We start from the raw sequence: 24031 nt of genomic DNA, 5'->3' as shown, positions 1-24031 counted from the left end.
GTCCCAGAAACCAAGAGGCAATCCCTGTCCCAGAGAACCGGCCTCAAGGGTGGGGATGGGGTAGGGGCAGTGGATAAGGGGTCTGCCCAGGGCTGCTTGTGTTCCCGTCTAGGGTTCGTGGGCACCCAGGGCTGCGGCACTTGCCCCGGGCTAGAGGGTCAACCAGGCCCTGCATGGTGCCCACCGCTCCCTCCTGTGCACTGCAGGGGACCCTTGTCCATCCCTCTAGCTCGTCTGGACCTCCCTCAATGGCTCCTGCTGTCTTTCCAGGCTGTGTCCTCCCATGTCAGAGACACATCCCAGAGCCCAGGGCCTGCGTGGGCTGTATCCACGGTTACTGAATAGGGACAAACAGGCATGCATTGGCAGGGGCCGGTGGCTCATTTCAGGAAAGTCCCTTCAGCAAGAGGATTCTCTCCCCACTGGCGCTGAGGGCAGTGGCAGAAAGTAATGTTGTTTTATGTTGTAGTGTCTCTGAGATGACCTGGATTCCTGAACCAGGTTTCCTTGAAGAGCTCCTCCTGTCCACCCCAACAAGAGGCCAGCTGGAGAGCAAGCAAACATCGAGTGCAGCAGGAGACTATAAGGTTAGACAACAAGAAGGACTTCCCGGCAGGGGAGAGCAATGCTTGCTTGGTTAGAGCTGCCGTTCAGTAGAATGGGCTGCTTTGGATTGCAGTGAGGTCTCTGGAGTTGCAAACGGCAGAGCCAGAGATCAAGGCCAAGTGGAAGGAAGCTGGGAAAGGTTCAGTTCGGCTGGTGAGGGGTGGAGAGGGTGGAGCGAGGCAGGGGCTGCCGTGGTGCAGGGCTGGGGTGCCTAGGTCTGATCCTGAGGCCGATGGTGGGAGGAGCTGTGTGTGGCAGGGTGGGACGGGGTGGGGACAGCAGGAGACACTGAGAAGGTGGCATGGCCAGGAGCTGGAGGCTGACTGGGTGTGGGGAGTGGGAGGGGGCAGTGGGGAGGGGGCGTTGGGCTGCAGGTAGGTACCTTGGCTCCTGTGGGAGCACTGGGGAGCAGCAGGTAGGGGAATGAGCTGGGTGGGAGGGGCTGCAGCTTCCCAGTAGACACAGGGTCAGTCGGTCTCGCAGGGAGACTCACAGGCCTGGGCTTGGCAGAGAGGCCTGGGCTGGAGAGGTGGGGAGGGGAGATCCAGGAGAGGGGATAACTAAGGACTTGGGAGTAGCTGGCGTTACCTGGTGAGAAGAGAGTTCTGAGCAGCCCCTCAGAACAGAAATTTCTCCAAGGAGGCTGACCCGAAAGGTGGGAGGAGAGTGCGGCAGGGGTTCAAGAGGGAGAAACGGGTGGGTGCCAAGACCAGGTCGGCACCACAGGCTGGGGGGCTTGAGGACTTGGGGCTGATGTCTGGGGACGTCCACGAGGTGGAGCAGCCCAGGAGGCCTGGGTGGGAGGAGGAGGAGGCGGCGGCGGGGAGGGGAGGGGAGGGAGGGGCTGGGCCTCTGTCCACAGCATTAGTGCTGGTTGGAGGGACGAGGGGGGTGCGGAGCCAGCCAGGCCGCCCTCCGGTTCCCACAGCAGCCGAGCAGAGCGGGCTGCCATGGCGCTGGCCAGGCCTGGGACCCGGGACCCCCAGCCCCTGGCCTATGTCCTGCTGCTGCTGCTGCTCCTGCTCTGGGCCCCTGCCCTTTCCCTCCTGGCTGGTGAGTTGGGGCCCATGTCTGGAGGGGCCTGGGAGAGGATCTGTCCCCTAGGGCAGATACCCCAAGCCTTGGCTGCTGGGGCGGCGGGTGGGCTGGTCCGCGTGGGTGCAGGCCTGAGCTGTGGGGTGCACAGGAGTGCGCAGCTGTGGGCCCCCAGACTCTGTGGGGCTCCACGGAGGTGAGTGTGTTCTGAGACTTGGGGGGCTGTTTCATGTTGGGGGTTGTAAGTTTCGGGGTTGGGTCATTGGGGGCTGGGCGTGATTTGAGAGAGCCGATGCGAGTGAGGGATGGGGTGCGTGTTTTGGGAGGTGCTCTGTTGCATCCTGTAAAGGGCTGGGGGTTGGGGCTGAGAAACTTCTGGATTTCTAGGGGCTGAGTTTGGGGAGTTGCAGGTGGCGTGAGCCTCACCCCGGAGCCTGTTCTGAGTCGCATGCTGGGTTGTGGGGCACAGGTTGTGGGTGTGTTAGAGTTGGGAGGTGGATGAGCTGTCTGGGGTGAGCCGTGAGTTGTGTCGGAGGAGTTGGGTGTGGTGAGCTGTGTCCCAGCACGCGCTGTGGGGTGTAAGTTGTCCAGGGTTGAACTGGGTCTTTGCTCTCAACATGAGGGGTGTGGGATGGGCACCGCAGACCCCAACTCAGGGGACTGGGTGGAGAAGCGGGAGGCAGAGCTAGGGAGCTGGGTGCCTGCCCGCACTCCTCCGTTTGTGCGGTAGCCCTGCCCGCGCCCCTGCATTTGTGCGGTAGCCCTGCCTGCGAGCTGGGGGCTGCTGGGGATGCTGTGGGTCCCTGCGCGGTGTCTGGGGATTTGGGAACGTGTGTGTCTCCTGCCGCCCCCTTCCCAGCATCCCAAGGCCAATCTGAAAGGGCTCCCTGAAGCCAGACCCCGTTCGCCAAGCCCTTTTTGCTTTTGTCCAAGGTCTCGGAGGCTGGAATTCCTCCTGGGGGGTCCAAGGGAACGCTTGGTGTTAGTTACTATAGTTACAGGGGCCGGGCATGGGAAGTCCCCTGCCCCCACCACCACAGGCTGGGGAGGCAGCCAAGGAGGGCCTGGGCTCTCCTGAGGCTGGGGGAGCCCTCCCTGCCCCAGAGCTCCACAGGCTGCAGGGTGTGGGGGCCAAGCCTCTCCCAGTCCCACCTGGGGACCCTCATGTTTCCCGCACTCACAAAGCTTTCATTTCCTAGCCTCTCTATGGGGCCCTAGGGAGGATGTGGACCCCATTTTATAGTGAAGGAAACCAAGGCTCAGAGAGGGACGGGGACTTATGAGCTGGGCTTTGCTGGCAGGTGACTTGGACTCTGTAGGGGGCGGGGCATGGTGGGGGGTGGTGGCTGCTCCTCTCTGTTCTCTGCATACAAAGCACATGAGATCCCGGTCTGTGGATCCGGGCTCTGTCCCCTGCCCTGTGCTCACACACCCACACTCCACACACCTGTGTGGCACGCCCAAGGGCACACAGCGCCACAGGGACAGGTGCCACAGACACGCGGACCTACTAGCACATGCACCTACACACATGTGCACACACATGGCATGTGCTTGCACACCAGCGTGCACACCCCAACACGCATGTGTAGACATATGTATATTCACACTCTGTGCACTCACAGAGGACCTGCAGGCACACAGTGGATGGAGGCTGTGGGTGGTCTGGACACTGTGTGTACACTCACCCCATCAGGCCTGCTGGGGCACCCAGGAGCGGGCAGCCCTTCCTCTGCCATTTCTGTGCTGGGAGCCCCATCCCTGGGGATCCCTAAAAGTTGGCGGGGGACACTGCAGGCATGACCATTTCTGCACACTGGTACCCTAGCCTGCCTGCCGGAAGGGGAGTGACTGGGGATTTTGTCACTTGAAAACCAGTTTCCATCCTGGAGGGCATGGGGACTTCTGAAGGCCATGGGCCCCTGGCTTTGCTCCCCACCCCTGCCAGGCCCTGAGCTGGGCCCCTCCATCCTGGTCCCAATTTGCCACAAAGGCCCGGCTGGTTGCCATGGAGAGGACCAAGCATCTTGGAGTACAATGGGGCACATTGGGCTCTCATATCCACCCTCCCTTCCCCGAACACCCAGGGAGCCCAGCAGACAAAGGGGCAGTGAGTCCAGGCCCCAAGTCCGGCCCCTCCTCCAGCCTTCGGGACAGAAGCAGAGATGGAGCAGAAAGACACACACATTCAACCCAATGTCAGGATCCTTTGGACAGTGGGTGTCTGCCTCAAGTAAATAATTGTTGATGAATAAGATCAGCCACTCCATGGCAGGCACTGTGCTATTAACAAGGTCTAATTTAATTTTCCCAACAGCCTATGAAGTCGGCTCTGATACCCCCAGTTTACAGAGGAGGTAAACAAGGCCCAGAGATGGCCAGTCCCAGAGCCAGGCAGCCCCAGAGCCAGTGCTGGGATTTCACAGTACACTGTGCTACTAGCCTAGGCAAAGTCGCCTCTCTTCTCTGTCTCCCCAAAACGAGGACTGGCTCACTCGGAGCGCTAGTACAAGGATTCGAAGAGAAGGGAGTGAGTGGTTCCCCACCCCAGGTTTTGGCATGGAACCCACAATTTCAAGGGAAATTTTAGATGGAAGCCCACGAACCGTGAATAGTAAAATTGTTAGAAGTGGCCTGTTTGGGTGGCAGGTGGGGAACCCCGCCTGCTCTGTCTCCCCCTCACTTCAGGAGGTAACTCATTGGAACTGTGCTCTGAGCCCAAACTCAAGGGTTCGTCAGTGCCAGGCACGGGGTAGGTGCTCCGTCCCTGACAGCTATTGCTGCAATTACTGTTATCAGAATTATGTCTTTTAACCTCAGAAGGTAAACAGTTTTGAAAAAGAGTATTCCAAATTATTCTGCCCAAAATAGTATTTCACCCTTTCCTGATGACTGAGTGAGTGTCTGTAAGCCTCCATGGTTATCTAGCCCTACCCTTGCGGGGCTAGAGCCTTGGGGCGCAGGGATATTAGATGAACAATTTCTTCCCCTATGCTAGAAGTTCCCACACCTTAGGAGGTCTTAGGTCGCTTCTTAGAAATATTCTGTCTCTCGATTTGTTGGGACAGGAAGCTTCCCCAGTAAAACACTTTCTTTTTTTGCTTGTGGTTTTTCTTTCTTTCTTTCTTTTTTTGTCTGAGGAAGGGTCTCACCTTGCTGCCCTGGCTGCAGTGCAGTGATGAAATCATAGCCTCAACATCCCTGGCTCAAGCCATCCTCCCACTTCAGCCTCCCAAGCAGCTGGGACGACAGGGACCCACACCATGGTTGGCTCATTTTTGTTTTGTTTTGTTTTTGTAGAGACAGAGTCTCACTATGTTTGCCAGGCTGGTCTTGAGCTCCTGGCCTGAAGTGATCCTCCCACCTAGGCTTCCCAAAGTGCTGGGATTACAGGTGTGAGCCGCTACCCCTGGCTTCAGTAAAACACTTCTCGTCAGTTGTTGGCTGTTATAAACAGGCCTATTATAAGTGCATGAAAAGTAGGTGTTACTAATGAGTGAGGCCTGAGACACAGTGGGATTGCTAACAGCTGGGTTTTGGATAGACGGGGAAGATTGCCCACTCTGCCCAGGCTGATATTGGAAGATGTATTCCTGTGAAAACCTTTAGAGATTTTGTTCCAGGGTGAGGCAGTTAAAATGTATTAAAGTGACAATATGTGGGTGGCAATTTAGCATTTGCAAAGTGGAAATTTCACATGCATTGGGAGATGTGGACCTCTGGGAAATCAGGAGTGGATCTGATTCTTCACCTCAGCCTGGGGCAAAAGTATCAACCTCTTTGAGTTACAAAAACAGAAATTTTCTTAATAGCACCCACCTTTTCTGGTCTGAATCAAATATAACAATGTAATAATAGACGCACAGGCCCAAGCACATAGTAAGCACTCAGTAAACAGCTGGGTCCTCCTGCCCTCCCCAGGACAGGGCAGCAGGTCGAAGGGGAGGGGCGGGTGTCCGTTAATCCCTCCCTGCCAGGTCGGCCCAGGCAGCCTGAGGTCAGGAGGGATTTGTGAAGATAAGCACAGGCCCCTCGTTGCCCTGGCAACAGGCCCCGCCCCTCCAGCCTGGCCCGGGGACAGCCCCTCCTCCGCCCTGCTGCCCTCCACACCCCGCCCCTCCTTGCCTCTCCTGTCTGGCCTGGGTTATGGTGGCCTCCTAGGCTCACTCCTGGAAGACAGACAACCTGAGGTCAGCAGTTCCCACACCTAAAAGTGAAAGGAATCCCGTGGGAGCAGGTTGCAATGCAGATTCTCAGGCTCAGGGCCCAGTTCTAAATGTGGGGTCTGGAGTGGGCTCCAGGAATCTGTATTCTTAATGTGGACCCCGGTGATTCTGGGAAGCTTGGAGTGAGGCCCTGGGTTTGGATTCCAGCCTCACTCGGGCCGTGGACGGTGAGGCTGCTTCGAGTCTCCCTTTCCTGAGCTGTAAAACGGGGATCATCATACTGTCCACCTCGGAGGGTAAATGCCAAGATCAACCGAGATGACACAAGAAAGATGGCTGTCCCTCCCAGGCAGGACTGTGGCACTACTGCATGCCTCCCAGGACGGGCAGCTCCTTCCCTTCCCTCTCCTCCTGGCTCTGACTGGAGAAACTCCTTCCTGCCATGGGGTTGCAAAAGCCCATCTGCTCCCATGGTCCTGGGAAGATCCCTTGTGACAAGGCACCTCCCCTGCCCCCCAGGATCCTTTCCCTGGTGCTGCCTCCCCGGCACGGTCCCAACTGCTCTGAGATAGGAGACAAAGCTTCAGGTTGGATGGCAGCGAGCAGGCGGAGGGGGATGGGGGGAGCGGGTCCCTTGTACTGCACAGGTGAGGGACAGTGCTCTGTGGGGGGATTAAGTGAGGGGCCTGTTGGCACAGGCGCCGGCAGCCGGGGTCCTTTACCATGGGTTATGAGTGCTGCACTCTCCTGAGCAGTGCTGGCCACACCTAGTCTCAGGGCTGTGCCCCACATCACCTTGGTGAGTCCTTTCAACACCTCCACGAGATGGGCACTTTTTGTACCCCAGATACAAACCAGGACTGCCCCGTGCCCCAAACCTGTGCCCTTTCCTGAGGGAGCTGGAAGGATGCGGGTCAGGCCACAGGACAGCCCTGCCTGGAATGCGGATGACGCCTGAGAGGCTGCCAGCCTTATCTGGGGGGCTTCACCAGAGTGGGGGAGGGAAGGGTGCAGGGTCTGAGCCATTCTGGGGTCTGGTTAGTGTCTAGATGACAACCTGGGTGGGGGAGGGGCACCTCTGGGAGCTGCAGGTGGGGGTGGGGGAAGGAATGGGGGCTGTGTCTTCTGGAGGCTCCCCTCCCCCATCCTTACCGAGTTCCTACCAAAAGCAGCCCTTGACTTCGGTGCGGAGGGGTTGAATAGCTCAGCATTTGATGAGGGGGTTCTATTATCCAGCTTTCAGACTGAGAAACGGAGTCTCCGTGGGAGAAATGACTTACCCAGGGTCTCATAGTAACTTTCTGAGCTGAAATTGAACCCAGGGCTGTTTCACTTCAAAGCCCAAGTCCTCGCCTGGCCATTGGGGTGACAAGGCTCTCAGGAAGGCAGGAAGAAAGGAAGGGGGGGATGAGGATCTCTGGGCGTGGCTTCCAAGCCAGTTGGTGACCCTCTGTTAGAGAGAGCTCCAGTGCTGGAAGCATCACGGTGGCCCTGGGGCAGGTGTCCCGTGAGCCATCTCAGTACCTGCTCTGTACCACACGACCTCGGCCAGGCTGGCCACTTAGGTGTTTGCTGATGGGGGATGAAATGAGGGCCAGGGACCCTCTAGAAGTTCCCAGGCCAGTGGCTGGTGCAGGGTGTGGGGGGTAGTGAGGTGGAGAAGGGGTAGGAATGAGACCAGCGGAGCACACGATCCCTGCCTTTGAAGTTGTCCACCCATCCTCCCGAGGTTGAGGTCGGGCCCATCTCCAGTTTCACCCAGGGATGGAGTTACCAGACCCCTGGCAGAAGAGGTGGAGGGGGCAGTGGGAGGAGCCTCGCCCTCTTGGACCTCCTCAGATGGAGGGGGCCTGCAGGAGGCAGACCCCTCCCTAGGCGGAGCTGAAATAACCCGGATAGACCTTGAAGCCTGTCCCAGCGAACACTAACTTGCTGTGTGAAGTGGACAGGGCCGAGCAGACTCAGCAAGCCTTCACTTACTTTCCTGGGCCTCCTTTTGCTGTCGGGTGCAATGGGCATGGCAGACCCTACCTCAAAGGGGGCCTGCAGGGACAAGACAGTGGAGGGAAGCTCACAGCGTCAGGGAGCCTCTGCTCACTAATCCTGCCCAGGAGCCAGGCATCCTTGGTCCTATTTCTCTGTTATATAGACTCTCCTAAAACCGTTGCCAGTTCTGGGTGTAGATGTGTGCAGCTTACTGGGACCTGGCTTGCAGATTCCTGACCCTCCATCCATCCTGTGCATGGAGAGACCCATGTTGCTTTCGGGGTCTGGGGTGGGCCTGAGAGGGTGGGGAGGAGATTGTCCTTGTAACCTCTGCCCACCCTGCCCAGCCAGTTTCTTCTTTCTACAGGGACGGTGCCTTCAGAGCCCCCCAGTGCCTGTGCCTCAGACCCGTGTGCTCCAGGGACCGAGTGCCAGGCTACCAAGAGTGGTGGCTATACCTGCGGGCCCACAGAGCCCCGGGGCTGTGCCACCCAGCCATGCCACCACGGCGCTCTGTGTGTGCCCCAGGGTCTGGATCCCGACGGCTTCCGCTGCTACTGCGTGCCGGGTTTCCAGGGCCCACGCTGCGAGCTGGACATCGATGAGTGTGCATCCCGGCCGTGCCACCATGGGGCCACCTGCCGCAACCTGGCCGATCGCTACGAGTGCCATTGCCCCCTTGGCTATGCAGGTAACAGCCTGGGCCGCCCTGGGAGGAGGTCTATGATACGGATCCCATCAGCTGCTCAGAGTGCAAGCATTGTGGCTTCAGCTTTGACTTTCGTGTAGGGACGGACGCCCCCAGGTATCCGGGCAGCTCTAGGGTATACCCACTTGGTCTGACTACAGAACTAATGCTTTGCGGGCTTACCTGGCAACTCTGGGTGAGAGTATGTATGTGCGGGTGCTGGCATGGTGTGTGGCACATCTCAGGCACTCGATAAATGTGATTTCAGTCCAGCCTCGAGTTCAGTTTGGCTCTGGGGGTGGAGATACCCCTCAGACATCTCTGGCAGTGTGGACATGCCTGGCGTGACTTTAGTGAGGATGCCCAGATAGTCTTTCTAGCACTTACTTCAGGCCTGTGCCAAGCGGTCATGTAGACACCGTCTACATGACAAGCACCATTAGCTCATTTGAACACTCCTGATGTGGTCCGGAATGCAATGTGGATCCCTGGCCTCTGGGTCTCCCCCAGAGTTCTAGCATAGAGACATACATGGTCTCGTTCAAACTGTAATGTTGACGTACCCCAGGGCTCGCCGCTGTCTGGAGTGGGATAATATATACGTAAGTGCTCAGAAAAGTGACTGGCATTGAGGGTACCTTCTCCAGAGTGTGGCCCGTCCCAGGCCCATCCATGGTCTGAGCTGAGGGCATCCTGGAGCAGCTTCCTAGAGAGGCCTGAAGTCGGGAAGGAGGGCGTAGCTGGGGACAGGTCTGGGAGCGAGGCTAAGTCCAGGGCAGTCTAGAGTCTGCAGTGTAGATGCTCTGGATTCTACTTCAATCCTGAATTCAGACGATTGTACTCTGAGGGCAGGGGGCAGTTTGAAGTTACTTCAGAGCAAGGGGTACAGATTGGGGGACTGAGTTGCAGGGCAGGGGGCCTATAGCGAAGCGATGGCAGCTGATGAAGAGAGATTTGGGAAGCTGGTTCCATGCATCTTTCTCATCGTTCCAGTGTCTCGGTGTCTGGGTGTATTAGTGTACATGCCAGTGCAGGTCACATCCGTCTGTGTGTCTCCTAGTTCCAAGATCTGTTTTGCATCCGTAAAGCTCTGCCAGTACCTGGGGGTGTCTCTGCAGTCTGAGTGCGTGTGTGAGCAGTGGGTTGCGCGGGCAGTGGGTTGCGCGGGCAGTGGGTTGCGCGGGCAATGGGTTGTGCACCCGGATGTGTAGTGCTCGCGCACTTCGGGTGACTCTTCCTGGGTAAGCTGTGGATGTGAGTGGGGGCAGCATCTGCCGTGACTCATACTCTCCTCTTTCCATTCCAAGCCGGGTGGGGGAGTTTGGGATTTCCAGACGAGGCCTGGCTCCCCCTGGCACAGAGGGTGGGAGTGGGGATGGGGAGGGATGAGAGAAGGGTCACGGGAAGGTGGGGCCATATTTTGTGCTCAATGAACTGAGAAGGGGGAGGGTTCCAGCTGGAGTCAGCTGGGCCTCTGGCCCCCCCCTTCACCAAACCCACTTAGGGGGCAGGGCTCACTGGAATCTACAGTGACACGTGAGTCCAAGATGATCTCAGGCAGTGTATCTGAAACCCGGGACTCTCCATCTCCCTTCCTCTTCACCCTCACCATGGGAGAGCCATGCAACTGTCTTGATTTGCCCAGGACTGTGAGGGTTCCTAGTACTTGGTACTTTCAGTTCTAAAACCAGGACAGTGCAGGGACACCAGGAGGAGTGATTACCCTACTCAAGCATCTCCTGCCTCTCTGGGGTCTGAAAGCCACCAAAGTGGACCTTCTAAAAAATAGGTAGGGCCAGGTGCGGTGGCTCATGCTTGTAATCCCAGCACTTCGGGAGGCCGAGGTGGGGAGATCACTTGAGGCCAGGAGTTAGAGACCAGCCTGGGCAACATGGTGAAACCCCTTCTCTACCAAAAAATACAAAAATTAGCTGGGTGAGGTGGCATGCACCTGTAATCCCAGCTACTCTGCAGGCTGAGGCATGAGAATCGCTTGGACCCCGGAAGCAGAGATTGCAGTGGGCTGAGATTGCACCACTGCACTCCAGCCTGGGTAACAGAGCGAGACTCTGTCTAAAAAAAACAAACACAAACAAACAAACAAAAAACCTAAAATGTACGTGGGACCAAGTCACTTACCTGTCTGAAACTTCCAGGATGGACCCGGAGGTTACCTGGTCCTCAAGGCACTAACACCTCCCACCCGACTCACCTCCTCCACCCTCTCCCTTGCTTCCAACCCTCCAAGCACCCCACCTAGGGCATCATGGCCCTGGCCGGGAGCAGAACTTGCCTCCTGCTGCAGTCTCTTTGGAATCCAACTGCTGCCCACAGTCCTCTATCTGAATCCTTCAAAAGCCTATTCTTCTAGGAAGCCTTCCCTGAACAGAGCAGACCCCGGCTATTGCTTTCCCAAGACCCAACCCCTTTCCTTGTTGAACTTGGCAACATCAAAACCCAGCTCATTTAGGTAACTACTGGCCAAATCCCACCCACCCCCACCATGTACTGGCCTAGGCTGCTGTGAGCCCCATGAGGGCAAGGTTGTCTGTCTCGTTTATCTCCCTGCCTTTGCTGGCGTGACCCCCCGACCCCGCCCCACCACCACCACCCGGCTCTGAATAAATGAACCCACGAATCTCTAACTCTGCAGCAGGCCTGGCTCGGCCTCTTCCTCCCTGCTCTGGGTGTTCATCCTGCGCCCTGTGTCCCCTGCCCTGTCCAGGCGTGACCTGCGAGACGGAAGTAGACGAGTGCGCCTCGGCGCCCTGTGTGCACGGGGGCTCGTGCCTGGACGGCGTGGGCTCCTTCCGCTGTGTGTGCGCGCCGGGCTACGGGGGCACCCGTTGCCAGCTGGACCTTGACGAGTGCCAGAGCCAGCCATGTGCGCATGGGGGCACGTGCCACGACCTGGTCAATGGGTGAGCGAGCGGCGGGGCAGGGGGTTGGGGCGCCGGGTGCCCCAGTGCGGGGAGGCCCAGGCGCGGGGCAGAAGGGGCGGGCACGCGCTCAGCTCCGCCCGCGCACCCTCCCCAGGTTCCGGTGCGACTGCGCGGGCACCGGCTACGAGGGCACGCGCTGCGAGCAGGAGGTGCTGGAGTGCGCATCGGCGCCCTGTGCGCACAACGCGTCCTGTCTCGAGGGTCTCGGGAGCTTCCGCTGCCTCTGTTGGCCAGGTGTGTGCATGCAGGTGCGCGGCCTGGGGTAGCCGGATAGGTACTGTGTATGCGTGCGTGGCCTGGGGTGGAGGGGTAGGTGTGCGCGCGTGCGGCCTGGGGAGGCGGGGCAGATGTGTGACTGTGCGCGAGTGCCTACTGGGTCCTCGGGACCAGAGTGTGTGTGTGACTGCAACCTGTCGGAGCCTCAGTTTCCTGATCTACAAAATAGGGCTGATCGTAGCGCCTGCTCCTGGGGTTGCTGCGGGGAGAGTGAAGGTGCGACGCCTGGGAAACCCTTGGGAGGGGCCTGACAGCTGCAAAGGGCTCGGTAATTAACGCTAGTAATAGTAGTAAGACTAGGCCGGGCGCGGTGGCTCACGCTTGTAATCCCAGCACTTTGGGAGGCTGAGGCGGGCGGATCACGAAGTCAGGAGTTCGAGACCAGCCTGGCCAACATTGTGAAACTCCGTCTCTACTAAAAAAACAAAAATTAGCTGAGCATGGTGGAGTGTGCCTGTAGTGCCGGCTACTCTGCAAGCTGAGGCAGGAGAATCGCTTGAACCCGAGAGGTGGAAGTGAGCTGAGCTCATGCCACTGCACTGCAGCTGGGGCAACAGAGCAAGACTCTGTCTCAAAAAAAAAAGGAAAAATAGTAGTAAGACCAGTAACAGCAGCAATAGGCCGCTGCTGCTGAAGGCTGCCATGGTCATCCCTGCTGCCCTCAGTGCGTCCCTCGCCATTCGTGGCTTATTCCGAGCTGCGGTCCCTTGCTGAAGAGGTGCTGCCCGGCAACCCTGTGAGACCTGATGTCTGCATGTGTGTGTCCCCAGGCTACAGCGGCGAGCTGTGTGAGGTGGACGAGGACGAGTGTGCATCGAGCCCCTGCCAGCACGGGGGCCGATGCCTGCAGCTCTCTGACCCGACCCTCTACGGGGGCGTCCAGGCCACCTTACCTGGTACCTTCAGCTTCCGCCACGCTGCGGGCTTCGTGTGCCACTGCCCTCCTGGCTTTGAGGGTGAGCCCCTGTTGGGGAAGTGGTCAGCCCGTGTCCAGATGCCCAGGGAGGGATCTTGTGCCCCACCCCTACCCCACCCCACACCCGCGACTGCCCTCTCTTGGACTCAGTCTCCCTAGCTATAGAATAGACCCTCTCAGCCCCTGCCTGGCTCTGAGGGTGCAGGTGGGACCCACAGCTGGGCCTCTTGCAGGAGCCGACTGCGGTGTGGAGGTGGACGAGTGTGCCTCACGGCCATGCCTCAACGGAGGCCGCTGCCAGGACCTGCCCAATGGCTTCCAGTGTCACTGCCCAGATGGCTACGCAGGTGTCTGGGGTGGGGTGGGCCCTGGCACCATCAGAATTGGTGGTCCTTGGGTGAGAAGGTCCCTTCTGTCTGGATGTGTGGATTGATGGGGTTAAGGAGATCAGGGAGGAGGTGGGTATGAGGGCCCAGGTGACCGCTGAGGGTGGCTGAACTAGGACTCGCTTTGGAGGTGAGACTGGGCCTTAGGTGTGTAGCCCCGGCAGCTGGGGCCATAGTGGGCTGAGGTTGTCTGGGAGAACATGTGGAAGGACGGTCTTCAGGAAAGACGGAGGCGGTTCAGCCAGGACAGAGAAGGACATAGGGGCTATTGCAGAGATTTAGGGGGCAGCATCTGTAGAAAGATGACTCTGACCTTTGGGGAGCTGGGGCCTGTCAGGCAGGAATTGGGGGTTCAGAAAGTCTCCCCCTGCCTTGGGTGCATGCAGATGCACAGACATAGGACACCGGTGAGCCCAGGGAACTCCACCTCCAACATTGAATGTCCCTGCCCCCTCTGGAATGCCTGCGACACCTCCCTCACGCCCGCCCGCATTCCTGCTAGGGCACACTGCCTCCTCTCCCTGGCAGGTTCCTGGGCACAGCCTCCTCTACCAGGGGAAAGAGATGGTGATCACATCTCCCCCTCCCTCCGTCACCTGAAGATGGTGGGACCCAGTGTCCCCCAGCCCTGGATGGATGGTGGGACTCAGTGTCCCCCAGCGCTGGATGGCCAACACTCCTGGGGGCCCTGAAGGCCCATCCACTGCCTCCACCCAGGAGCCATGGCCTCCTGGGTGCCTGGCACACAGTGGGCCCACACAGCACGTCTGGCCTCTGGGAAGCATTTGCTCTGCATCTCGTTTTTTCCTTGACACAGCCCCGTGAGGCAGGGGTTTAAAACCCCATCTTACAGCTGAGAGGATGAGGGAGTGTCATCCCCCAGGTTTACCAGTATCAGCGGGAACCCGGCTCCTCTCCCAGTTGAGCTTAGCTGTTGGGTGACAGGGAGGGCAGACCTCTGAGGTCAGAGCCAGAGAGGGGGGACCTCAGCTGCAGGGCTGGGCTCTTTGCCTGTCCTCCCTCCCTTTAGGCCGTGCTGGGCATGGGGGAGGCCAGTGCCTGGCATTCCTGAGCAGGCTGTGAAGGAGGCAGCTGGGCCGGGCAGGGAGCTCTGTCCCTCCCCACTTCCCCAGCCTCAGTGCCCGCCCACTACTCTCAACCTGTCTGGAGGGCATGGCAATGGAGCCGGGGGCTCTATGGACCTTCCTGGGCCACCTGTGGCTCCTGACAGGTATGGAGGAATGTGGGCCCTGGGCAGGAGGAGGTTGGTGGGTGGTGGTTCCTAGGAGGAAGCTGTGGAATTTGTGAGCTGATCGGGGCTGGGCTTCAAACCCTGTGGCTTCTCTGGGCCTGGGTTCCTCCAGCTGGGATGTGGCTCTTTCTGAGCGACAGTGGACTATGGCTTCTTGACCCAAGCTGGGGCCTGAGCACCTGAAGGGATCCCTGGAGAGAGGATGAGGCAGCCCCTTCACAGCCAGTGTGAGGGCCCTGGGGCAGAGGGACTGAGGGGTTGGAGCCTGGGGGGGCCACTCAGAGTGCCTCAGGTGCGTGCACTACCCCACTAGCTCCTCCATTTCATCACTCTGTCCGTAAAAGCCACGCCAGGCCCTTTGCTGGGCACCAAGGACATACTCAGGTCCCTGAAGATCTCAGCTGAGTAAACAAATACGTTTAATGCGGGGTTCTGCAGAGCTGTGCCTATGACTGGAGAGTGATACAGTAGTTTGAGGTTGGGAGTTAGGGAAAGCCTCTGGGCTCTTTGAGTTTGGGCTTTGCAGGATGAGTAGGAGTTTGAAAGGAAGGGTAAGGGAGAATGAGGCATTCCACAGGTAGAACAGTATGAGCAAAGCCCCAGAGTCGGGACCTTCCAGGAAATGCTTGGAGGAATGGGAGGTTCGAGGTTTGTGGGAAGCAGGATTGAGGCTTGAGAGCCTGGTAGGACCCATCCCATGAGGGCGTCTTAAATGTCCGGGTAGACCTGAAGCAGCAGAGGAACCTGGCCAGGTGATGCTTTAGAAATAGACCTCTGGCTATTGGTGGAGATGGATGGGAAAGGGCTTCTGAAGGCTGGTGAACTGGAGGATGCAGGATGGTCGCCCAGAGAGCTGGTAAGGCAGGAGATGGAGGGTGGGAGAAAGGGGGCATTGGAGATTGTTTAGGAGATTAGATCTACAGGGCCTGGAGACTCACCAGATATGGGAAGGGAAGGGACATCTTGACTTCTGGCCTACAGGGGACTTGAGAGGACCATGAGAAATCCTTTGGGAATTGGTTTGGTTGATAGGTACTGAGGTCCCCATCACAAGAGGCATGTAAGTTCTGGGTCAATACTGTGGTTCTGGCCCCAGACATCACTGAGCCTTGGCTTGGTCTCTCCCAAAGGGCCGACATGTGAGGAAGATGTGGATGAATGCCTGTCAGATCCCTGCCTGCATGGCGGAACCTGCAGTGACACTGTGGCAGGCTATATCTGCAGGTGCCCAGAGACGTGGGGCGGGCGCGACTGTTCTGTGCAGCTCACTGGCTGCCAGGGCCACACCTGCCCACTGGCTGCCACCTGCATCCCTATCTTCGAGTCTGGGGTCCACAGTTATGTCTGCCACTGCCCACCTGGTACCCACGGACCTTTCTGTGGCCAGAATACCACCTTCTCTGTGATGGCTGGGGGCCCCATTCAGGCATCAGTGCCAGCTGGTGGCCCCCTGGGTCTGGCACTGAGGTTTCGCACTACGCTGCCTGCTGGGACCTTGGCCACTCGCAATGACACCAGGGAAAGCTTGGAGCTGGCATTGGTGGCAGCCACACTTCAGGCCACACTCTGGAGCCACGGCACCACTGTGCTTGTCCTGAGACTGCCAGACCTGGGCCTAAACGATGGCCATTGGCACCAGGTGGAGGTGGTGCTCCACCTAGCGACCCTGGAGCTACGGCTCTGGCATGAGGGCTGCCCTGCCCGGCTCTGTGTGGCCTCTGGTCCTGTGGCCCTGGCTCCCACGGCTTCAGCAACTCCACTGCCTGCTGGGATCTCCTCCGCCCAGCTGGGGGACGCGACCTTTGCAGGCTGTCTCCAGGACGTGCGTGTGGATGGGCACCTCCTGCTGCCTGAGGATCTCGGCGACAACGTCCTCCTGGGCTGCGAGCGCCGAGAGCAGTGCCAGCCTCTGCCTTGTGTCCATGGAGGGTCCTGCGTGGATCTGTGGACTCATTTCCGTTGCAACTGTCCTCGACCCCACAGGGGTCCCACGTGTGCTGATGGTGAGGAATAAGCCAGGTGGGAAGGCAGCACCTGAGATCTGGCTCCCTCAGCCTGCAGGCCTCACACCTGGCACCTTCTCTCCCTGCAGAGATTCCTGCTGCCACCTTTGGCTTGGGAGGCGCCCCAAGTTCTGCCTCCTTTCTGCTTCAAGAGCTGCCAGGCCCCAACCTCACAGTGTCTTTCCTTCTCCGTACTCGGGAGCCCGCTGGCCTGTTGCTCCAGTTTGCCAATGACTCCGCAGCTGGTCTGACAGTATTCCTGAGCGAGGGTCGGATCCGGGCTGAGGCGCCGGGCGGTCCTGCTGTAGTGCTCCCTGGGCGCTGGGATGATGGGCTGCGTCACCTGGTGACGCTCAGCTTCGGGCCTGAGCAGCTGCAGGACCTGGGGCAGCACATGCACGTGGGTGGGAGGCTCCTTGCTGCTGACAGCCAGCCCTGGGGTGGGCCCTTCCGAGGCTGCCTCCAGGACCTGCGACTCGATGGCCGCCACCTCCCCTTCTTTCCTCTGCCACTGGATAACTCAAGCCAGCCGAGCGAGCTTGGCGGCAGGCAGTCCTGGAACCTCACCGCAGGCTGTGTCTCCGAAGACATGTGCAGTGTAAGTGTCCAGGGGGTGAGGGTGGGGATCCTTGTTCTAGGATCTGTCCTACATCACTGGGGCTTAGTGTGTCCTTTTGCTGATGAGGAAACTGAGGCTGAGGAGGTGAAGTGACCTGCCCGGGGTCCCACTACGGGAGGGTGGCAGGGCAGATTTGCATTCACTGCCTCTTCAGCCCAGCTGCTCCTACCCTCTAGCAGTCCCCGTGCCTCCCCCAGCCAGTCCTGGTCTGCGAGAGACACACTGACTGAGATAGAGGCTGCCCGAGCCTTTCTGCAGGAGCTACTTGGGGAACAGGACACCCTTTTGATCATGAACAGAATTCCACCAGCCCTGGATTTGTAACAGCTTGGGCATGAACTCTGGTTCCTCTCTTTATTGGCTGGGTGACTCAGGCAAGTGGCTTTGCCTTACTGAGCCTCAGTTTTCTCCTCTGTAAAATGGGGGTGCTAGCGACTTCCTCTCCACTCGTTTGTGAGGAGATACTGGGTCTGTTAGTAGGTGCTCAGTGAAGAAGCACTGCAATGCTGGTTATGGTGGGTGATGCTAACTGCAGTCCTGAGCCAACCCCTGCCCTGCCTCTCCCACAGCCTGACCCCTGTTTCAATGGTGGGACTTGCCTCGTCACCTGGAATGACTTCCACTGTACCTGCCCTGCCAATTTCACAGGGCCTACGTGTGCCCAGCAGCTGTGGTGTCCCGGCCAGCCCTGTCTCCCACCTGCCACGTGTGAGGAGGTCCCTGATGGCTTTGTGTGTGAGTGTGTGTCCTGCGCAGCTCCCGTGCTGGGTGCTGGACACCCAAGCTGGTTAGATCCCATCTGCACTCTCAGGGCTTGTAGGATACTGGTGGACCAGGCATGCCAAGCCCCAGGGCAGTGTGGCAGGGCCACCGCATGTAGAGGGACAGAGTTTCTGGAGAAGGTGAGCCTGTACCGGGCTTCAAGGCCAGACTCTGAGAGCCACAGGGGAAAGGACATTTTATGGAAAGGCATAGCGTGTGCAAAGTCCCTGAGGTCTGCAAGGACAGTGGAAGTGCAAGGGGCCAGCAGGAACAGGGTGGGAAAGTTGGTAGGGGCTTTGAGGACACTCAGTCAGGCCGTTCTGACTCTATCCCAAGGACAGTGTGGAGCCTCCGGAGGGTTTTAAGCAGGAGAGGGGCATGACCTCTCCTGCATTTTACAAAGATGACTGGCCGCAGTGAAAGGCAAGCCTTGGCGGTTAAGGTGGCACAGCTTCACAGAGGAGGGAAGGGGCCAGATTCTGCCAGGAGTTGCTGTTGGCCGGCCTGTGACCTGGAGGGTCGCCTAGGCATCACACACCTCCCCCAACACACCGCCCCCCCCCCTGCCCCCAGCAGTGGCCCAGAACTGCTCCTCCGTGGGTAGGAAATACATTGTGGGTAAAAGTGAGGGTGGTCGGGGGCGGCTGCAGTTTCCAGGATTAGATGATAGGTGGGTGCGTGTGCCCCGCCCCCAGTAAGTGGCTTGTCTGCCACTCGCTGGGGGAAGTGGGGAGGTGGCATTTCTGGAGAAGGCTCCGCGGGCCATTCCCTGAGGCTCCTTCTCTCCGCAGGTGTGGCGGAGGCCACGTTCCGCGAGGGTCCCCCCGTCGCGTTCAGCGGGCACAACGCATCGTCGGGGCGCTCGCTCGGCAGCCTGTCGCTGGCTTTCCGCACGCGCGACTCCGAGGCCTGGCTGCTGCGTGCCACGGCAGGCGCCCTGGCAGGCGTGTGGCTAGCGGTGCGCAATGGCTCACTGGCGGGGGGCGTGCGCGGAGGCCACGGCCTCTCCGGTGCTGTGCTGCCCATGCCTGGGCCGCGCGTGGCCGATGGTGCCTGGCACCGAGTGCGCCTGGCCATGGAGCGCCCGGCGGCCACTCCCTCGCGCTGGCTGCTGTGGTTGGACGGTGCAGCCACCCCGGTGGCGCTGCGCGGCCTGGCCGGTGACCTGGGCTTCCTGCAGGGCCCAGGTGCCGCGCACATCCTGCTGGCCGAGAACTTCACCGGCTGCCTGGGCCGCGTGGCGCTGGGCGGCCTGCCCCTGCCCTTGGCGCGGCCCCGACCCGGCGTGGCCCCTGGAGCCCGAGAGCACTTCGCTGCCTGGCCTGGGACGCCGGCCCCCATCCTCGGCTGCCGCGGCACGCCCGTGTGTGCGCCCTCGCCCTGTCTGCACGGCGGTGACTGTCGCGACCTCTTCGACGCCTTCGCCTGCGCCTGCGGCCCGGGCTGGGAGGGCCTGCGCTGCGAGGCCCACGTCAACCCCTGTCACTCCGCGCCCTGCGCCCGTGGCCGCTGTCACACGCACCCGGACGGCCGCTTCGAGTGTCACTGCCCGCCCGGCTTCGGAGGCCCGCGCTGCAGGTGGGACGGCTGGGCAGGGGCGCGGGCCCGGGAGGGGGTGGTGACCAGGGCAGGGGTGGGCTGCAAATGCCCCCTGGGACTGGTAGGGCAGAGAAATCTGCCAGGTCTGTGGATGAGTCGCTTCCCTTCCCTGATCCTCATGTCCTTATCTGTGACATGAGGAGGACAGTTTAATTTGATAAATTTCCTAATAAAACACAGATCAAAACACACCCAGTTAGCTTGGAATTTCAGATAAACAGCAGTGATGTCTGGGGCTGGGAGCGCCTGCCGCTTACACCGAGGTTCATCCCTGTTGGTCACTGGTCGGGGTGGAGGGAGGGGATCAGGCTTTGGGCTTCCCTTTCTCATCTCCCGGTGGCTCTCCCTGGAGCCTAGGGTGTGGAAGGGGGATCTGGCTGTGGCCTGATCCCTCCCTCTCCCCTCAAGGAATGTCCAGGCGTTGCGTTTAGGAGCTGCTTTTGTTCAGAATCCTTACTTTTTGTTGTCCTCAGAGTTCTCTGAGGTTCTGGAAAGTAAGTGACCCTTCCCTCCCACCAGGGACCGCAATCCCATGACCGATAGAGGAGGGCCCTGAATTCCATACATGAGAACACAGGCTCAGGTGGCCCACGGTCACAGCACTGGGGAGGGCAGGTCCCAGGCGTCCTGCACCCACTCCAGCCTCTGCTCTCTCCCCAGGCTGCCTGTCCCATCCAAGGAGTGCATCCTGAATGTCACCTGCCTCGATGGCAGCCCGTGTGAGGGTGGCTCTCCCGCTGCCAACTGCAGCTGCCTGGAGGGTCTTGCTGGCCAGAGGTGGGTCTGGGGGCCTGGGAACTGTGAGGGGGTCCAACGAGTGTGAAGGGCTATTCCTCCAGCCAGGGTGGGGTGGGGGTCCTTGCCCACTTTCTCACCCCTCCCTGGTATCACGGTCACCATTGTCACTTGAGTTTCCTTCCATGTCTTCCAAGACCATCCTCTGTGATACAGACCTGGTAGCAGTCATGGGAACAGCCTCAGCCCGCTTGTGGGAGACCATAAAATTGCAGATTCTGGGCCCTGCAGACAGTGGCGTCAGTTCCCGGGGCACCTGCCTTCACACAGGCTCCCCAGTCCCCCTAATGGGAGGAGAGTCCTTCTCAGTCATAGCTGCTCGGGTGGTCACCTGGCAGGGCCCAGCTGGGCAGGAGCAGCGCATGGGGGCAGTGAACGGATAAGCTCTGATGCTTGCTGAAGGAGGGGGTGGGCAGCAGAGCAGCTGGGAGCACAAGAGGCAGCCATGGGGGAGCCGCTTCCTCAGCCCCCCTCCTTCTCCAGGTGTCAGGTCCCCGCCCTCCCCTGTGAAACCAACCCCTGCTTGAATGGGGGCACCTGCCGGGCAGCTGGAGGGGTATCTGAATGTATCTGCAATGCCAGATTCTCCGGCCAGTTCTGTGAAGTGGTGGTGAGTGTTGCCGGGGTGAGGGGCTGTGGACGTGGCCTGCTGGGCCCTTGGTGAGCTGATGCTGCTGGGGAGAGCAGAGCACCGTGGGGCTGTTCCTGGGCCACTCTGTCATGGGGTGGGGCAGTGAGAGGAGCCTCAGGTCCTTTCCACACCCCCCACACAGGAGGTATTTCCACGCCAGGGAGAGCTTTGGGGGCTGCCACCATCTATTGACAAGAGCACAAAGCTCCTGGCTGGGTCAGGGGCTTCCCCAGAGTGCCCAGGGCAGTGGCAGTGAGGACAGATGGTCTCTGCCAATCCAACCAGGACTCAGGGCCAAGAGGATGTTGGTGTTCTGGGATTTAGGCTGGTGAATCCAGGAGACTGAGTTGGAAGACCCGGGGCAAGGTGGGGGTGGCCTCGGAGTCTGCACTGGGGCAGGCTCGGCCACTGTGCAGGGTGGCCCCAACCCCAGGGGGCTCAGCCCGGGAGGAGCCTGGACAGATGAAGTGGAAGGCGAAGGCGGCAGGGGCTGGAGCTGTGACCCTCCCTGACACACCCCTTCCTCGGGGCGGGGGTGGTGGGGGGAAGGTGGGTGCTGGCGAGGAGAGGCTTGGAAAGGGTAGTCTGGGGAGCAGCCTTGATCTCCACAGGCCTCTGGCAGCCTGGGCCATAAACCACAAATCCCCTCTGCTTATGGGGAATGTTTCCTTTCAAGTTGAACTTTTACAGCCTCTGGCTTCCCCACCCAGCCACCTCCCAGGGCAGGGGAAGGAAATGGCTTTACAGCTCCTCCCCTAAAATGTTCAGGGGTGGAGGCTGGCAGGGCCCTCTCAGGACAGAGGGACTTTCCTCTCTAGTTTTAGGGCCCAGGTCACAGCGGGCTGAGAAGCCTGGAGGTACAGAGGGAGGCTGGTGAGTCCCAGAGCCCGTGCCTCTGGAATCCTCGCATGCTGGGACTTCAGAGTCCCAGGCATGTAGAGGCTTTGCTGGGGCATCCTGGGAGCCTGTGACTGGAGACAGCAAGGAGGTTTGCTGGGCCCCCTGAAGCCTGGGCCAGGGCTTGCAGGGACAAGCTGTCAGAACAATCCCCTGCTCCCTGTGCCACCCCGCCCCGGCAGGCAGGCCCCAGTGGATTCTGACCTGGCTGTTGTGGCAGGGGGCCGCTCAGTCTCCCCTGCTCCCGCTCTGCCTCATCTCACCCTTGTAGGCTTTTGTGAAACCCACGCACCCTGCTTAGCTCCTGCCGGGTGTCCGTCTCTGTCCTTCTAGCCAGAACTCCTTTGTTGTACAGGACTCCCCGAGCCAGTGGCTCTGACAGGTGGTTTCCTGGCACTTGCCTGTACACCCCTGGGGCTGGGTCTTCACCGCTCCCAGGGCAGCCTGCTCCCAGCTCTGATTTTCTCTGAGCAGGTCCTTGTGCTGCTGAGGGCCCAGGGTCCTCCCCTTCTCTGTGGTCTTAGGCCTCGGTGTTGTGTCTCTTGCAGAAGGGCGTGCCCCTGCCGCTGCCATTCCCGCTGCTGGAGGTGGCCGTGCCTGCAGCCTGTGCCTGCCTCCTCCTCCTCCTCCTGGGCCTCCTTTCAGGGATCCTGGCAGCCCGAAAGCGCCGCCAGTCCGAGGGCACCTACAGCCCAAGCCAGCAGGAGGTGGCTGGGGCCCGGCTGGAGATGGACAGTGTCCTCAAGGTGCCACCGGAGGAGAGACTCATCTAGGCCAGCCTGGCTGCCGGCACCAGCACCTGGAGGTCCTGAATGGTTTCTACCTGGAGACCCAAGGAAGCTGCTGCCACGGCTCGGGACATTGCTATGGAAGTGTCCCCTTGGCTGGCAGCCTCTGCCTCTGCCCCATCGTGGATGGAGGATTGAGGGGAGCAACTCAGGGAAACAGAGGCCTAGAGAGGCTGCGGACTTCATCCCACCCTCGGGGTTGTGCCTCAGCAGGTGTACGGCTGTGCGTGGGAGGGCACATGTGGGTGCACACAGTGTGTGTATCTGGAGGAGTGTGTCTGGGTGTGTACCTGGGCCCGTGTTAGTCTACAGATGCTAGTGTGTGTCCTGACAGGGCTGCAGGGCGTGTCTGCTGCGTTTGCTGTGTGTCTATGACTGTGATGGGTGTGGCTGATCTCAGGAGGCGGTGGCTGCTCCACAGGGTCAACCATTACAGTCCTGGGGCAGGGGCGGTCTAAGGCTGCATGTTCTCCAGGAGGCCAGGCCGGGGTTGCCCAGGCACCAAGGCCAGGGCTCCTGCCTCCTTCCCCGCCTCTGGGGGCTGCTCCTGCCGCGGAGGCAGCTGGGAAGTCGGGAGGCCACTGGCAGAGGCCGAGTGGGCTCTGGCTCCTAGAACAAACGTCCCTTCAGGCAGGTCTGTCTGCCAGAAGCCAGAGCCAGTCATTCGAGGGAACCACAGACCCACCCGCCCCCTCAGCCAGAGCAGCCCAAGGGAGCAGAGGAGGGGCTGCCTTGAGCTTCCCACCCTGCTGTGGTCATTTGTCAAAGGGGGAAGGCACCCCCCGCCTACCTCACAGGGCTGTTGTGAGGATCGGAGAGGATGACAGTGGGGAGAGAATCTGGACGTCGTCAACTCCCGTCTGATGGGAAGGATCGTCTGCATGTCCTTCTGGGATAAGGATGACAGAGCAACCCTTCTCCTGCCCCAAACGCCCCCAGCTCACCCAACCACCTCTGCGTCTCCAGCTCCGGTCCTCCCTAGCAGCCTGGCGAGTGAGCTCCTTCCCCTGATGACTGGTTGCCTCTACACAGATTCGGCGAGAGGACTCGAAGGAAGCCCTGTGGGTTGTCTGCTGAGCGGAGGAGCTCAGTGAACACTGGCGCTGCCTCTGTGTCAGGGCTGGGCCTGCAGAGGCAGACTCAGGGGAGACTCTGCTGCTTGCTCCCAGCCCCTTCCCCGGCGATGCCCATCACACTGTGACCTCCGATCCCTGAAGGGCACTTGCCTAAGGGCCTGGCCTCCTTCCAGCTTCATGGACCTGGAGATGTGCCCTTTCGTCCTTCCTGCTTCTCAGGCCAGGAGATCCGTTTACACTTTTGGGTCGACAGTCAGCTTTTCCTTTCGGTTTCGGCGAGTCCCAGAGGCACGGGTGTCCAATCCAAGGTGGAACCACGTGACAACTTGGGGGACTGGGACATGGGACTGGGAAGTCAGCAGAGGCTGGGATAGAGAGGGCCCTGAACGCCAGGCTCAGGGGCTTGCCTGGTCCTTATCCTGGAGGAGGTGGAACCACTTTTCGCTGAACTTTCTCTACAACCCTTGGGAACAGGGGGAGGAGGCATCCGGTTCCCTTGCCTTAGCCGGTTCCAGGGTCAGTTTACTGAGTTAGGGATTTGGAAAACCTGTGTCAGCTGTGACTCCTAGGATATTTTATGTGGGACCCCAACATGTAGATGAAAGCTG

General features: G+C 59.8%; 1 protein-coding gene across 1 annotated transcript; it reads left to right on the top strand.

Annotated features, from left to right (window-relative positions):
* The first annotated feature begins 1475 nt into the window (after nt 1-1475).
* Nucleotides 1476-24031, top strand: CRB2 (crumbs 2, cell polarity complex component). The gene is made up of 13 exons (XM_025359630.1): nt 1476-1659; nt 8161-8484; nt 11207-11402; nt 11518-11657; nt 12470-12655; nt 12849-12962; nt 15384-16256; nt 16346-16854; nt 17445-17610; nt 18429-19215; nt 19897-20013; nt 20515-20641; nt 22108-24031. The coding sequence occupies exons 1-13, from the start codon at nt 1557-1559 to the stop codon at nt 22330-22332; spliced, it is 3867 nt and encodes a 1288-aa protein (XP_025215415.1). The 5' UTR covers nt 1476-1556; the 3' UTR covers nt 22333-24031.

Source organism: Theropithecus gelada, chromosome 15, assembly GCF_003255815.1.
Source record: "Theropithecus gelada isolate Dixy chromosome 15, Tgel_1.0, whole genome shotgun sequence".
NCBI lineage: Eukaryota > Metazoa > Chordata > Mammalia > Primates > Cercopithecidae > Theropithecus > Theropithecus gelada.
The sequence above is the reverse complement of the archived record's forward strand: the minus strand, read 5'-3'. Positions and strand labels throughout refer to the sequence as shown.